The 14,142-nt window shown below is 36.6% G+C and overlaps 1 protein-coding gene across 1 annotated transcript in view; it reads right to left on the reverse strand.

The window, feature by feature from the left end:
- Positions 1 to 3,165: 3,165 nt before the first annotated feature.
- RPRD1A (regulation of nuclear pre-mRNA domain containing 1A) overlaps positions 3,166 to 14,142 on the reverse strand; it is a 40,575-nt gene continuing 29,598 nt past the window's right edge. Inside the window, exon 7 of the mRNA XM_061449089.1 lies at positions 3,166 to 5,869. Within this exon, the coding sequence (XP_061305073.1) occupies positions 5,720 to 5,869 (150 nt within the window). The 3' untranslated portion in view covers positions 3,166 to 5,719. The remainder of the gene's footprint in view (positions 5,870 to 14,142) is intronic.

A 14,142-nucleotide genomic window follows, 5' to 3' on the forward strand; every position in this document is an offset into this window, starting at 1 on the left:
CTTCTTGCATACGTGTAGAATCAAAATAACTCATTTGATCAACATACAGACCTTAAGAGTTACGCCTTTTCCAATGTAGAACTTGGCATTAATTCTCCTGTTGTTGCTGTGTTTATGATGCGGTCTTCTGGAAAAACACTTCAATCATCTTGTTGATGGAAAATACGGACTATACAGAAGTATTTGAAAAACAAGTTTTGCAATAAGTTTTCCTATTAGAAGTACACACATTACTGCTGTGCTTCCTGTGAGGTTTACATGAAACCAGCATGAGCATCTGCTGTGTTTTAAGGTGGCCCAACATTACTGTGTTAGCTCAAATGAAGAGTATGCTTTTTAAGCAGATCTCTCAATTGTCCATGTTTACTGTGCTTTTTATGCAATACCAACTGGCCTCAGAGTACGTGAGTGACATTCCTTTTGGTGAAAACTACAGCTAATGGATAAAAAACATGATCTGGGACACAACCAGTGTGCTGCGGATGCTAATGGGCACCATCTATCCATAGGACCACAGGAGAGCTCCTCTGAGGTACACAGCTCCAAAAAAAAAAGCGTATTGTGGATGGCAGGCACTGAGCTTCTGGCATTCTGCACTCCAGGTGTACTACCATTATAAAGCACTATTTGTTAATGTAGACAGAGTCTTGTCATGCTCCAAGCGACATCTTTTTCTTTGGAATTACCAGAGTTGTCAGACATGTCTAGATATGTTGTTGTAAGGGATCTTGCTATCAGACTATTGCAAGCTAGCAGACTTCATTGTGAAAACAGGGGCAGGGGAGGGCAAGGGGGGATTCATTCAGTAAGTGCCATTCCTTGTTTACAAGTGTGCTTCAAAATGTTGGGCAGAAGTAGTGTTGGTATTTTCTGTCTGAAGTGCTTTTGTGTTATTCCTAAGCCTCTAATGCAGTCTTCGTTACTAGACTTTCACAGAATCAATGTATTGAAAGACATGTATAGAGATACACACATATATAGGTATCTATGTATATACATACCTATATATGATGTGTATAGATTTATACATACACACACACCAGATGCATGTATGTACACATATATACCCTACATATACCCATGTGACAAATTCTTCCCTTCAGAATGCATCACATCCCTGTACTCACTGAAACAGTGAAAGGTTAATTGTTGGCTGCCACTGGCTATGGCTGAGCCTCCCCACCAAACCTCTGCCATGCAGCATTACTGGTTTGTGGTTGAAGAGCTGGAAGGACAGCTCTAGGGAAAGGAAATGGTCTCACTGATCTCGATGAGGCCAGAATTTCACCCAGACTTTGAGTTGTTTGCAATAAACAATGATTTCAAAGATGTTTTTACAACAACATTTTATTCTATTAAATACGAAAGAGCGTACATACAGGTGTTATTCTGAGGACATAAATTACACAAGTATTACACATTCTGTCAGAAAAGCACAATAATGAAACATCTTTACATTTCAAACTTTTCTTGTTAGCTTTTAACAAATGAGTATTTCTGTTGCAAACAAGTAACGAGTGCTATTGAACTTTTGCAAATTCCCACAAAAACATCATGCTCAGTAGGATACTTTAAATACTGTAAAGATGAAATCAGAATTAGATTTCTAAATAACAAGATGGAAGAGATTTACTACTTAATCAAGATAAATGACACACTGAAATAGAAGCCGAGACAAAATTGGTCATTCATTAAAAAAAATTCCACTTCAGACACTACATTTGAGTCTGCTTCCTCTACTTGCAGGAATAGCTACTGTGATTATATGCATGAGTAATGAGCAGAACTGGCCTAAATATTTAGAAATGTCAGTCAAATTTTAGACATGCTGGTTTTCTAGTTCACTATGTTTTCCACCGAAAAAAAAACCCCACACCTATGAGTCTGTTCACTTACATTTCAAAAGGTTGAAATCCAACCCTTCTGCAGAGGGCCAGTTGAGCCTATGGATGACTTCCATGTCTTCCATGGTCATCTGCATCCTATGTCTGTATTTTGAGTCACCACATGAAGTACCAGACTGAGTTACCACTGACTCGTGAGAGCAGTATTAGTCTGCAGAAGTCCTAATGCACTGTCTTTTTAAACTCCAGGTAAACGGGAATGTAATTTTACCACAATGAAAGCTCTCTATTTGACATTCAGAAGACCACTCAGATAAAATACAATAGGCATGTAGCTTGGGCTGTGCTGCTATGGCTTTATGGAGGTGTTTTGAAATATTAATACAAACATTAACAGAGTGAAACAGACAAGCTAATGTTCCTGCAGGCTGGAGTTTAATTTTCAAATGAAACACCACTTCTAAGCACGGTAATTTTTGTAACTAAGGACTTCACATTTATTTTTAAAACCACAGGAGTGGGGTAATGTTCCTGATATCTTTCAAAACATTCTGCAAAAACACAGTTTAAGCCTGCAAACACTAGAATATACAAGCAGTCCCAGGGACCTCCAATGTAAGCATTCTTGTATAGTAAAGAGCTGCAGGAATCTCTGCTTTTTTTTTCAGAGAATGCTCAATAAAAGTGCAATACAGTGAAGCAAATAATCTCATTATTATGCTTTTATTATTAGATGAAAAAATGTTCAGATATTTTACAATTGTGCCTTTTGTAAAGTGGGCATTCTGGTTTGTCAGACCAAGTTAGAAGAGACAGGCAGGGAACCCTCACATTCTCTTTCCCAGGGTGGTAACGCCCCAGAGCAGTACTATTGTGCTGCCCGGTTTCACACTGTTACTTCTGTTTTGACAAAAGTTGACATTTGTTTTGCTTTTCATTTCCACCCAAGCATGTTCCCCTTTTCAGCTCCTAGGCACCCCTCCTTTCCCCACCCAGCCTCTTTTCTTCCTGAGACATCAGAAGTACGAACATTAAGCTTTAGAACCTGAGAATTTGGAGGTATTTTTTTGACACTACAGGGCTGCATTTGTATCGTACCATGTTATCTCTTGCTATACTATTACAGTTACAATATAAATCTTCTAACTAGTTGATACCTGATGCCTTTCTCATATAAATAAAAAACAATGTACCATTTAGCCACTCATATATGACACTTGGTGTAAGAGTGACCTTTATCTTCCACAAGTCCTCTTTTCCAAACAAATGGTGAGGGATCATTTCCAAAATCCCAGCTATGAAATACTCCTTGAAGTAAACAATTTCACAGTAAAATAAAGAAAAATATATCCAGAAAATAACACTCTCTCAAAAGTAAAACTTGTATATACATCAAGAAGTTGAGATTTTTCCTCATTCTTTTAACAGTTCTACATTATCTGTAGATAAGCAACATTATCACTAAGAGTTATGAATAGGAAAAACAAGTCTAGTGAAGTAAGTGTCATGTCTTTTTTAATACTCTTGAGAGAGCAAGGAAATTCATCATTCAACTTATTTTTAATTATGGTACCAAAAGACTGTTTAAGCTCAAATCCCTATGGTTTTGAGTATCCAAGTATACACTCTAACCAAGCCATGCCACTGCATTTATAACCCCCACTGGCTACAAATTAATCTAAGTTTTCTATGGATGGGATTCAACTGTGAACTCACTGTTTATCCTTCTTGACTTATTGCTTGTTTTATAAGTCTTAATAGATTATGCTGTTTTAAGATATATCACAAATTTGGCTCTATTCTTTAGCAAGGCTGAGGTTTAACTGCAACTGTAATGCACGTACATGTTTTTTGGAATTTATGAGCGGAATTTAATGTAACAGAACAGAAATATTTAAAAAATAAAATTGTACCCGAACATTAATTTTCTTACCAAGAATCTATGTTGAAAAGATGCTAGCATGTGTTATTTAATTTTGCACATTAGACTTAAACTGAAGCAACATTTCTATACGGTGTTGGCTCTTTTTTTCCTATGGAGTGGAAAATTGGCACTCAAAACTTAACATTCTTTGGACAGCTAGTGAGCTCTGATGAACTATTTTCAGCATTCCTACCTGTCAGTAAGAATTTTTGATGAAATCAGTATTCTACATTGCATGCTATGAATGCTAAATCAACAGCTCCTGTTTTTATCTTTTAGTGGTTTTGTCCTACTTAACTGAGGTCTATTTCACGGCAACTTCCATGAGAAAAGATAACTGGACTGAGGTGCTTATGTCAAGTGTATCTATTTTAAAGAGAAAGATTATTCTCCACTCTAGCGAATAGCCCTGCAGAAGTCAATAACAAGTGACAGATCACTATCTTCAACAATATCGCTCCAGGATTATTTTGAATTGTTTTGAGTTTTGAAGAATAGATTTTTCTAAAAAAACCCTGCTTTCATGTGAGGAGGAGTATTAAAACTTGTAAACTGTGAATTTAACTGATGCAAAATAATGCCTGCCACGTGCAAACCCATGAACAAACTGCAATCCTTAAATACACAGACGATATAATCTATATGCCAGCGGTATGGGTAGGCTTTTTAAAAAACTACTGCTCAACAATTACATGCCTAATTCTAATTGACTGAAAAAGCTAAAGTTGCTGGCAATCTGCTAGATTCCCGTCTGTATCTGTAAGTGAATTAAAAGCTGGTGCATAGTATAACAAGTATAACACAAATTCAGCTACCTGTAGATAAATACCACATTTGGGGTTTGTATAAATACCAGCCATGCAAAAAACTTCTAAAACCAGACATTGGGCAATAATTTTCCACTGTCTGACTTTTACACACACAGGCCTGAATTGTCTCTCCTGTTCTGTGCGAAAGAAAATCAAGATCTCTCAGTCTAGAGCTGGTCAAGGTGGCAGCTGGAAGTCCACACAGGCCTCCAGGGTTTCTCAGTGAAAGATGATGTATAGTATGGCTGTATCATTGTGTTGCTGCATGTAGTACACAGCACTGTCAAATGTTAATAATGGGCATTTAACAATTGGGACAGTTTGGAGAATGACCTTTCAATTTAATTAAAGCTGTAAAATGACTTCATGTTTCTCGGATTAACCTTTTTAGAGGGAGATGAATGTTGCAGAAAGGGATTAGAGTACAAATGAATGGTCCCTCAATTTAGAAACTAAGCGGCTGTAAAAAGTTACAATTTCTAAAGCGAATTGAACTGGTCAGTCGTACAGTTTCTTATGTAGAGCTTTAAATGATACTAAAATATTGCAGTATTTTGAGTAATTTAAAGATCTGCTCAGTGTAACATGATGTATATTTTCCAATACAAAATTGGTTACAAACTATTGTTTCAAAAAACCCCACCTGACTTGTTTTGAGAGTGGGTAATTTATATGTAATGGACAATAAGATCACTTTTAACTTTCAACTAAATTGCATCAACCTTCTTGCAAACATAACCTTGTGATTTCCACATTTAACTCCCTCACTAGCAACTGAAATGTCTCAAGTTAGAAGTATGTGTTGATTATATGTTGACCTACATTAAATACAGAGTACATAAGAAAAATCTTAACAGGTTTTTTTACAGGGCACCCAACTAAAATCTTTACAAAAGATAAGATAATTATCCATTCTTCAGTGTAATAGACACAGATGCCACTTTTATAAATGTACCCTTATGTTCACTTGCCAATAAAATAGTAAACAAATCAACTTTTTAAACCATTTTTTATAAATTATTAGAGTATTTTTACTGACACTCTCCAACAATATACAAAAATACTACTACAAGAGTACCAATCAGTCAGACCTACCCCTCATTTCACAGAAAAGTAGAGGTTATGGAAGGATGTTCTTGTAATCAATCATCACTGTAGATGTCTCCTGCAAACGGTAGGTGTACGTGGCTGCCTGTGACATTGGGAAGTCGAGAGAGATCAGGCAGGTTCTGGATGCGTGACCTGAGTTCTTTCCGTACCTGGGACACTCTGGCTAGCTTCCGTTTGTACTCCTGCAATGCAGAAGAATTCAACATGAGACTTTTCTGCTAATACCGTCCCTGCTACTTACTGTACTTGATATTTTCCAAATAAAGCATTCCTTCTGAATGGTAGATGACTTAACAGCCTTTTAAAGGTGAGAACCCAGAGAAGGAGAGGCAGAGGCATCAGCGCCAGCATTTTCTTGGGACCTGACTTTGAAAGTATAGCTGTGGAATTATTTTGCTTTGAATTGCAAGTATATAAATGCCAAATAAGGAAGAGAAGCCCAGTCAACACAACTACATGTGTTTCTCCATGCAACTAGTAGAATGGGATTATTCTTAAAAACTGTATTAAGAATAATAGATACACGTACTTTACTATCACTCACAGAAACTTTTTTTAACTGGGGACTTAGGATTTCACATTGTGTTGGAATACAGGTCAAACTACTCATAATTCATATATTTAATGATTATGAGGCACTCTTCACATGAAACAACATTATACATGATAAAATATTTAAGACCATAAACCAGTGCACTAGAATGTAGTTAGTGCTCACCTATTAAGAGTATGAGACATAATGAATACCAGCTTGTATAAAATGAAAAGTTATTCCAAAATGTAGGAATAGGGTACAATTTATGGAAATATTTACATTTCAAAAACTTGGAAACACACTTTTTTTGGAGAGCAGAAGAGACAGAGCATTAGCAGGCAAAGAGGCACTTCATGAAAATATACTGTAATTCACAACACATCAAATGCAGATGCTTTCTAGTGCGGCTGCAGGTTTTGCTGCAGCCTCGGAATGGCTGGAAATAACAAATATTTAACAACTCAGATAATCAGCCCATTGATAACAAAGATCTCATGACTATAACCACTTCTAAATAGTGGGGAAAAAACCCTACAACATCCTGTACAAGTGCCAAAAGTAAATGCTTGAACGTTCCAGCAAGCATAAAAAACACTTTGCACATGTCTATAAAAGGTAATAATCATGCTATTTACAAGGTCTAAACATAGGTTTAAACATTTTTCTATGCTGTTAATAGCATGGAGTAAAAAGGAAGGGTAATGAAATGACCTTTTGGTAGCAGAATCCAAAACAGTAGTACAAATGTAAAATACCAGAGGCATGATCAAGATTACTGGACAAGGTCCAACACACACAAAACCAAAGTCTGTACTTATTAGCAGCAGTGTAGCCATCTTACCAATGGCAGTAAGAGAACTACACGAAATCTTAAATTCTTAATGAAAAGGCAAGGCATAGTTTAAAAAAAAAATAAATTATATCTTTACATAGAAAGAGAGAAAAAGGTGCCCCTGAACGAGGATCATAAATTCCTCGATACCACTTTTGAAGTACAGTTCAGAGTCTTATGATGTACTAAACACAGTGAAAGTGCTACAGATGCCTGGGCAGCAGAACTGTGAACACCTGGTGACAGTAGACAGAGCGAAGCAGTGCTCCTGTTATGATGCAGATGACCAAAAAAGTCTTACAACAGCAAGTCGCTTGGTCTTAGGAAAACTGTCACCTGCTCACACTTGGTAGAAACCTTCTCTCTGACGCAAGTGACTTCAGGACACGGCTGTGGAAATAGAAGGGTTGTATCCTGATGCTGTATCCTTAACAGTAGTGCCCAGAGACCACAAATATTTTACTGTTTCATATCTAATACTACAGCAATATCCAGAGGCTTCAGTGAACTAATTCTGTGCAAGAGTCATAGCTGTTTGCCAGTAGGCAAAAAGCCAATAAAGAATACTTCTTGCCATTTTCACTATTATGGTCCAGATTAGAAAGATATGCTCCTATTACAATAGGGCATAGATTTCAATGTATCAGGAAATTGTTTAGTAAGATCAATTTGGCAATAGACCAGACACATTATTTTCAGAAGTAAAATGGCTGGAGATTGGGCAATGAGGGCTTCGGGCAAGCTTCTGGCCTCCATTTTGAAAGACATACTGCTGTAGAGAAGGGGATGAATAGAACTAAAGCAGAATCAAAACACTCAAAAGGTCCAAGATCAGTAAAAGAAATTAACTATAATATCATTCCAGCAGTTAATTCTTGTAAATGGTGTTTGAATCAACTTAATCCTGACTCAGTTCATTCTGTCCATGGAGAATATGACAGATCAGTATCCCTCCAGAAGCTTGAAGTGCGATGCTAGGCAAATACACATAGATCACACCTAGCAGCTATATACTCTCAAGACCTCACTCCAAAAGCTGAAATATACCTTAGATTGCCAGTTGCTCGGCACCATTAAAATTCCCTTTAGCTGATAATAAATATTTTCCATAATAACATCACATTTCTGACATGCAGCATTTTCCATATAAATTTTGCCTGGAACTTGTTGCCTAGTGAATATCAGCTTGATCAGTATTACTGACAGCAGATTCCTTTTTCTCACTAAGGACTCATTATCAGCAATACTCATTATATGCACAGCCTTTATTATTTTATCATAATAGCATGAACATGTATCTACAACCATTTTCCTCAGCATATAAGGCAAGAGGGTGACAAAGCCGAGGAGCAGGAATGGGGATATCTAGGTGTTATTTCTGATATTGTTGTTCCATTAGAAACACTGTATACTATACAACTGAGTAACAATTTAACCACATTGCTGGCACTTCAAACTGCAGAAATCCTCACGGAGAACCTCAATTTCATTTTCATTACGTTGATTTTAAGATACCCTTCAAATTACCTCTGTGTAAATGAGGCAAGATCCAAGCTATTTACTTCAAACAGAAAAGGACAGGAAGTATGATGTTTTCTTTTGCTACACCAAGCATAATTTGCATTGCTTGCTATCTGTGGAGAATCTTACTCTTGGGATATATGGGCAATCTGATGTACAGCATAAAAAGCCTCTTCAATTTCTTCAGCAGACTAAGATAACACTGCATTCCAGTGGTAATTTTTTGTACTTCCAGACATAAGAGTAGGTTTATGAGCTAATTAGAAGAACATTTTTCTCATTAGAATCCCACTGATTACTACAGTTTCCATTACTTGACAGTATAGAATACGGATATTTTGTGAAAGCAATGCTAACAAAACATGTACTCACACCTAGTTTAACAGTATTCTCTATCAAGTAAGTACCAGGCAAAAAGGCCAAATAATTTTTGATTAGACACTATAATCATCATGAATAATAAAAACGTGGGCAGGCAAAATAGGCTGCGCACTACAGAGAATAGCTTCCCTTTCAATTGAAATAGGCTGAAACAGATCTTAATACAGAGTTTCTGCAATTATTGTAGAGCTATAGCTTAAACAACTTGGAAATTCACATGTTCCACTTAGAACATCAATATGACTTTGAAACCTCATATGACCATTAAGCATATGGCATGCATTAAAATACTGCATGGCAAAAAATGTACAGCAGAGCAATAGGAAAGCTTGATTAAGTGATTTTGTCCACCAGCAACTGTTATGCTCTGGTTCAGACAGGAATACAATGCAGATCTTCAAATCACATATTCCTGAGTACAGCAGCAGTAAATAGGAACAAAGCATTTTACCAGGACATGCCCTATCTGAAACTCTTCACAGTGGTCACAAACTATTCTTCCCAATCCTTGAAAATGCAATTTCTTTGTCCAGCTACTTCCAGCCTACACATAGGTCTCCAATCTCATTCATGCCAATCGTGACTCCTGGCCTCTATCTCCATTCCTTGAACACTGCTCGTAGAACGAACCTCTTTAACTAGCAAGGCTGTTCAATGCCTCTCATACTCCTGTTATGTCTGTATTCATACATGCAACAGCAGTTGGGGGGGGGGGGGGGGGGTTGCCTACCTGTTCCCATTTCCTTCCTTTCTGGCTCAGTAACTGAATTCCTCCCTCTCCAATCCTGGTCTGCACTTTGTCTTTAGTTCTGGCTATGTCAAAATTCTCCCCAGTTCTACGCTCAATTTGTCTCTCTTCTCTGCCTACGTAGCATCATCAGATCTCAACCAGATCTGCTCTATCACCTCAAACCAGTTTTTGCTTCCATTCTCTCAGATCAAAGGAATTTAAATTCCTCTCATTTTAGTCCTACATGACATTACACTTTTCTGCCCAGTCACTCCCTTTCTTCTCAGCCAGCTGATCTATTCCATTCTTTACTGTAATGTCTAGTCCTGGATCCTTTCTTTATCTTCTTTAGCCTCTGGTGCCAAGTTCCATGGGAACTTGTCCAAGTTTTGCATTCAGAATCATCGGCTTCCACCTCCTGATTGCTTAGACTCATGGGAGCCATGGACATCCCGCCCATGGAAGAAGTTATCTGCTCTACCAGGTACTTGGCCCATGGTCGGCCTAGAGAACAACTGTATACATTTGCAATTGCAGAAGTCTTCTTTAGCCCAACCTGGAAAACTCTCTAGCAGGGAAGCTCTTCATGGAAAATAGTAATGTTTTAAGACATCTCTGATGACCATATTTAAAGTAAGATTGTTTCCAAAGGCTTGCAATTCCATTAAATTCAGGTTGGTTTTCATTACTATATCAAAAATGCATGATCCTGACGGAAAGGATTTCCCTATTCCAGAATATTTTGAGAAAGAACATGAATTACATCATCTCAAAGTAATTTTTAAAGATTTTTTTTATTATTCAAAACTTTCCCTTAGCTTTATTCTTGAAGATTGTGTTGGCAAAAAGTTGGTCAATATTTGGGAAAGTTCAAGAAAACAGGGACTTCTAAGCTTAATTAGTAGGAGTATTACTAGGCTTACTTAGTTCATACTTACTTCCATTAAATCATAGAATGTCCACAGTGATTAATTTATAAAATAAATTACTACTTAAAATATATTAATTTAATTAGAGAATCTCTATAGGAAGATGATTTCATTTAAAGGATTAAAGGATGGCAGATATGAGCACCAGCTCTAACAACTGATGCCTGCTTGGGGTTAAATTTGGTCTTCTTGTGTTTTATTATCTGATACAGCATTTTTATCTGGTTGAAAATTTAGCCATCCTAATAAACTCAAAGCTACACACTTCCAAGAGACGCTTAAATTACACTGAATTCTTAAGTTTCAGATCTTGGCTGACAGAATGAAGTTTTGGAGAACTTCTGATGATAAGCAATCAGGCACTTGAGAACAATTCTGAGCAACTGCACTCAGATATTTAAGTTGATACTCTGTACAGACACACAAGGGATAAAGCAGAGCAGTTTTGAAAATAAGAAAATAAAAAAATAGCTGCAGGTTTAGAGATGATAGCTTAAAATTTCACCTATTCACAAATGATCTGAAGAAAACACAAATTAAAAGATATCAGGGTTCAATTTTAAAGGAATCTCTGAATGAAGAATTTTGATGGTCCATTATAAAAAAAAAAACAACTTGAAGAATGTATTTAAGAACAGTTGTGTAAAGTCTTCAGATTCAACTAACAGCGGAACTGTAAAAATTGTGTACGTCAGACACACGTTCCACATTTCACGCAACTCTTCCCGCAGGCCATTGCAACAGTCTCAATTCCAACTTTAAATTCCACATGTGCAACTCATCTCTCTAAAGCTAATGCTGTGGGTATTGAACCACAAAAAAAGTGGACTTTGACATTTAGCATTTAACACAGACAAATATCTAGGTGTTCCTGCTCCGGCAGGGGGATTGGACTAGATGATCTTTCGAGGTCCCTTCCAATCTCTAGCATACTGTGATACTGTGAAATACACATCTGAAAGTATGAATATTCAGTAAAGCCAAGACTTCTTGAAGATGAAAAGGGAATCTGAGAATGAAAGTAGCTAGGTAGGGGATTTATCTAGAGCTTGTCAAGAGACAACTGTTTCAGACCTTCTTCTTTTGTGAAAGATCTACGTAAAGTAGAAGCATGAGAACTAGTTTTGTTGTAGCAAGGCTAAGTACTAGTAGCAGTCTAATCAAGCAATAGAGAACTTAAAGCAGGCTAATGTATACAGCTTTTGCAACTGCACAGTAGAGCCACTCAGTGTTAACCTGTAAGTAAGAAAGGAAATGAATGAGAAGTGTTTGAAGCAGAAGTATTTTATTGACCTGAGATTGGGTATTAGCTACACTTCAAGTGAAATAAATAATACAGATGGAGGTCCTCAAATTTATGCTACAGGTGAGCCCAGGCTGTTGACCTTGTTCATTCAAGTAATCTATCAGTGCAGGTCTATCTGTGCAAAACCTGCTTTGGACATTTTGAACAAGCTCTTCAAACTATTTTTTCAATTTTTATTTATTTCTTTTCTCAGTTTGTAAGTGACTCCTATCCAACCTGAAGAGACAGCTGCGAAGAACAATCACCTTACAATTCCAAAGCAATCTTACCTGAAGAGCATGCGGCTACTTCTTGAAAGAAATTTTTAGAGAATGGTTCTCAAAATAAGCCAAGAAATGCCAGGGGATCATCCAGTGTGTGTACACTCTAATAAATTGCAACAGTTAGGGAGTTTCATATTACGCTTGTCAACTCATTCTCAACTCATTCGCACAATTTCATTAAGTAGGTTGAAACATTCGTTTTAGAGACATGAATTCAAAACCAGAGGATTTAAAACAGCTCAGAGATAAGTATTCACAAGCCTGATTTGATTTAATAGTAGTTGAAAGTGCTCACTGTCACTCGAGAATTGAAACTGTGGTTTACGTGACTAATGAGAATGAGAAACTTTTGATATGCTGCATGGTAATTTTGTTTTTTCTCTCCTCTTCTGAGTGTGAAATATATATTTCAAATGCACCATTTAGTGATGGGGATGGGAGTGTGAGAAAAGTAAAGTTGGAGAGGAAGAGTTACACAGCAGTAGATATTCTGACTAACGTCTTGAAACTGCCACCCCTTGTGTCCTGTGGGAATATCTCTAATGAAAACCCTACCATGCATGAAGCAAGCAATCACAACCCTTCTACAGCCAACAAGAAAGGAGCAGAATCTTAATTTCCTAACAATGCATGTAGATACTAATTCTACCATTTAAAAAATTACCCTCAAGCTTTAGTATTTAAATACTATGATGAGAAACTTTTGCATAGGGGAAGTGATACCAATAGAGAGCACGAAGCTATTACAAGAAAAATTCACAATGTAAAAGTCCCTTACCAAACCTATTTCAGGTAGAAATTTTGCACACTTCCCCATTTTTTACAGTATTTATGCAATACTGAACTGCTCAAATAACTAGTTATATAATAAAAATGGTGTAAAGGAGATTGTCAGGGCAGAAATTACAAGCAACCAGAGAAGAAAGTCTGGAGAGAAAGCAGAATATAGAACAAGGAAAGATATTTACAGTGTTTTTCCTGGTTTTCTTTATCACTATGAGTAATTTTCCTTCCAAAAGCCTACAGCTTGCAATAACCCTGCAAATGCACACCCTTCTCTGATCTACCGATAAAAGAAAACATGTTTCAGAGGTTAGCAATCATCTCTATGTAAAATGTCTTCGCTTTTTAAAGCAACTTGCATACCTTCAAGCCATCTTTACTTCATTAAAAAGGTCTTTAAAATTATTATCCTGGTTTATATGTAAGTTCTAAGAGAACCTGTGGGGTTTTCTGTTTTGCAGGTCTGTATTTTTACCCCATTATGGATGAAGTGAAGATCACATCATCAGGAGAACATATTAAATTAAAGGTTGTTAGAGTAATTCATTAGTAAGGTATTTATATGTGAAATAATGAGTAATTCAGTAGAGGTGTTACAGAAGAAATAAGGTAAAAATTTCCTTTATTATTTCAATTTTTATCCGATTTTAAATAAATGTGTAATTCTGGAATGGAGAAGAATACAGGGAAGAATAACTGTTTGCACAGTACAGCATTTTAGATATTCCTGATGAAGATTCCAACAACTGAGATTTCTGGCTATTTAATAGGCATAATAAAGTATCTAAACACAATTTCTTTTCTTCATCAGTTCCTTTGCTGTATTTTCTAAATTATTTGGGTTTCCATAGTGTTGAAGAAAATGGAATTACGTTAAAATTCTGTGTTTTGCCCTATGCTTCCTGCATATCAGTATGCAAGTGACTTAGGTAAACTTTCACCAGGTACATTACCCTGGGTTTTTTTTTGTATGACAGACAACCCAAATTTCTCTTTAATTAATATAAAATCTACTCTCCTACACTTAATACTGTTTGAAATTTGTATCCGAGGTTCTAGAGAAAAACTCAGGGTCTACTTCCATTGAGACAGACTAAAATAGGAGTTTAAGTTCTCTTAAAATTGTGTTTCTCCTTACAATACCTCAGTAAAGCAGGGAAACGTGGGTTTTATCA

The sequence above is a fragment of the Pezoporus flaviventris genome, unplaced genomic scaffold (genome assembly GCF_033815535.1).
Source record: "Pezoporus flaviventris isolate CSIRO_AGI_PZ_B2104156 unplaced genomic scaffold, CSIRO_AGI_Pfla_v1 ptg000007l, whole genome shotgun sequence".
Lineage (NCBI taxonomy): Eukaryota > Metazoa > Chordata > Aves > Psittaciformes > Psittacidae > Pezoporus > Pezoporus flaviventris.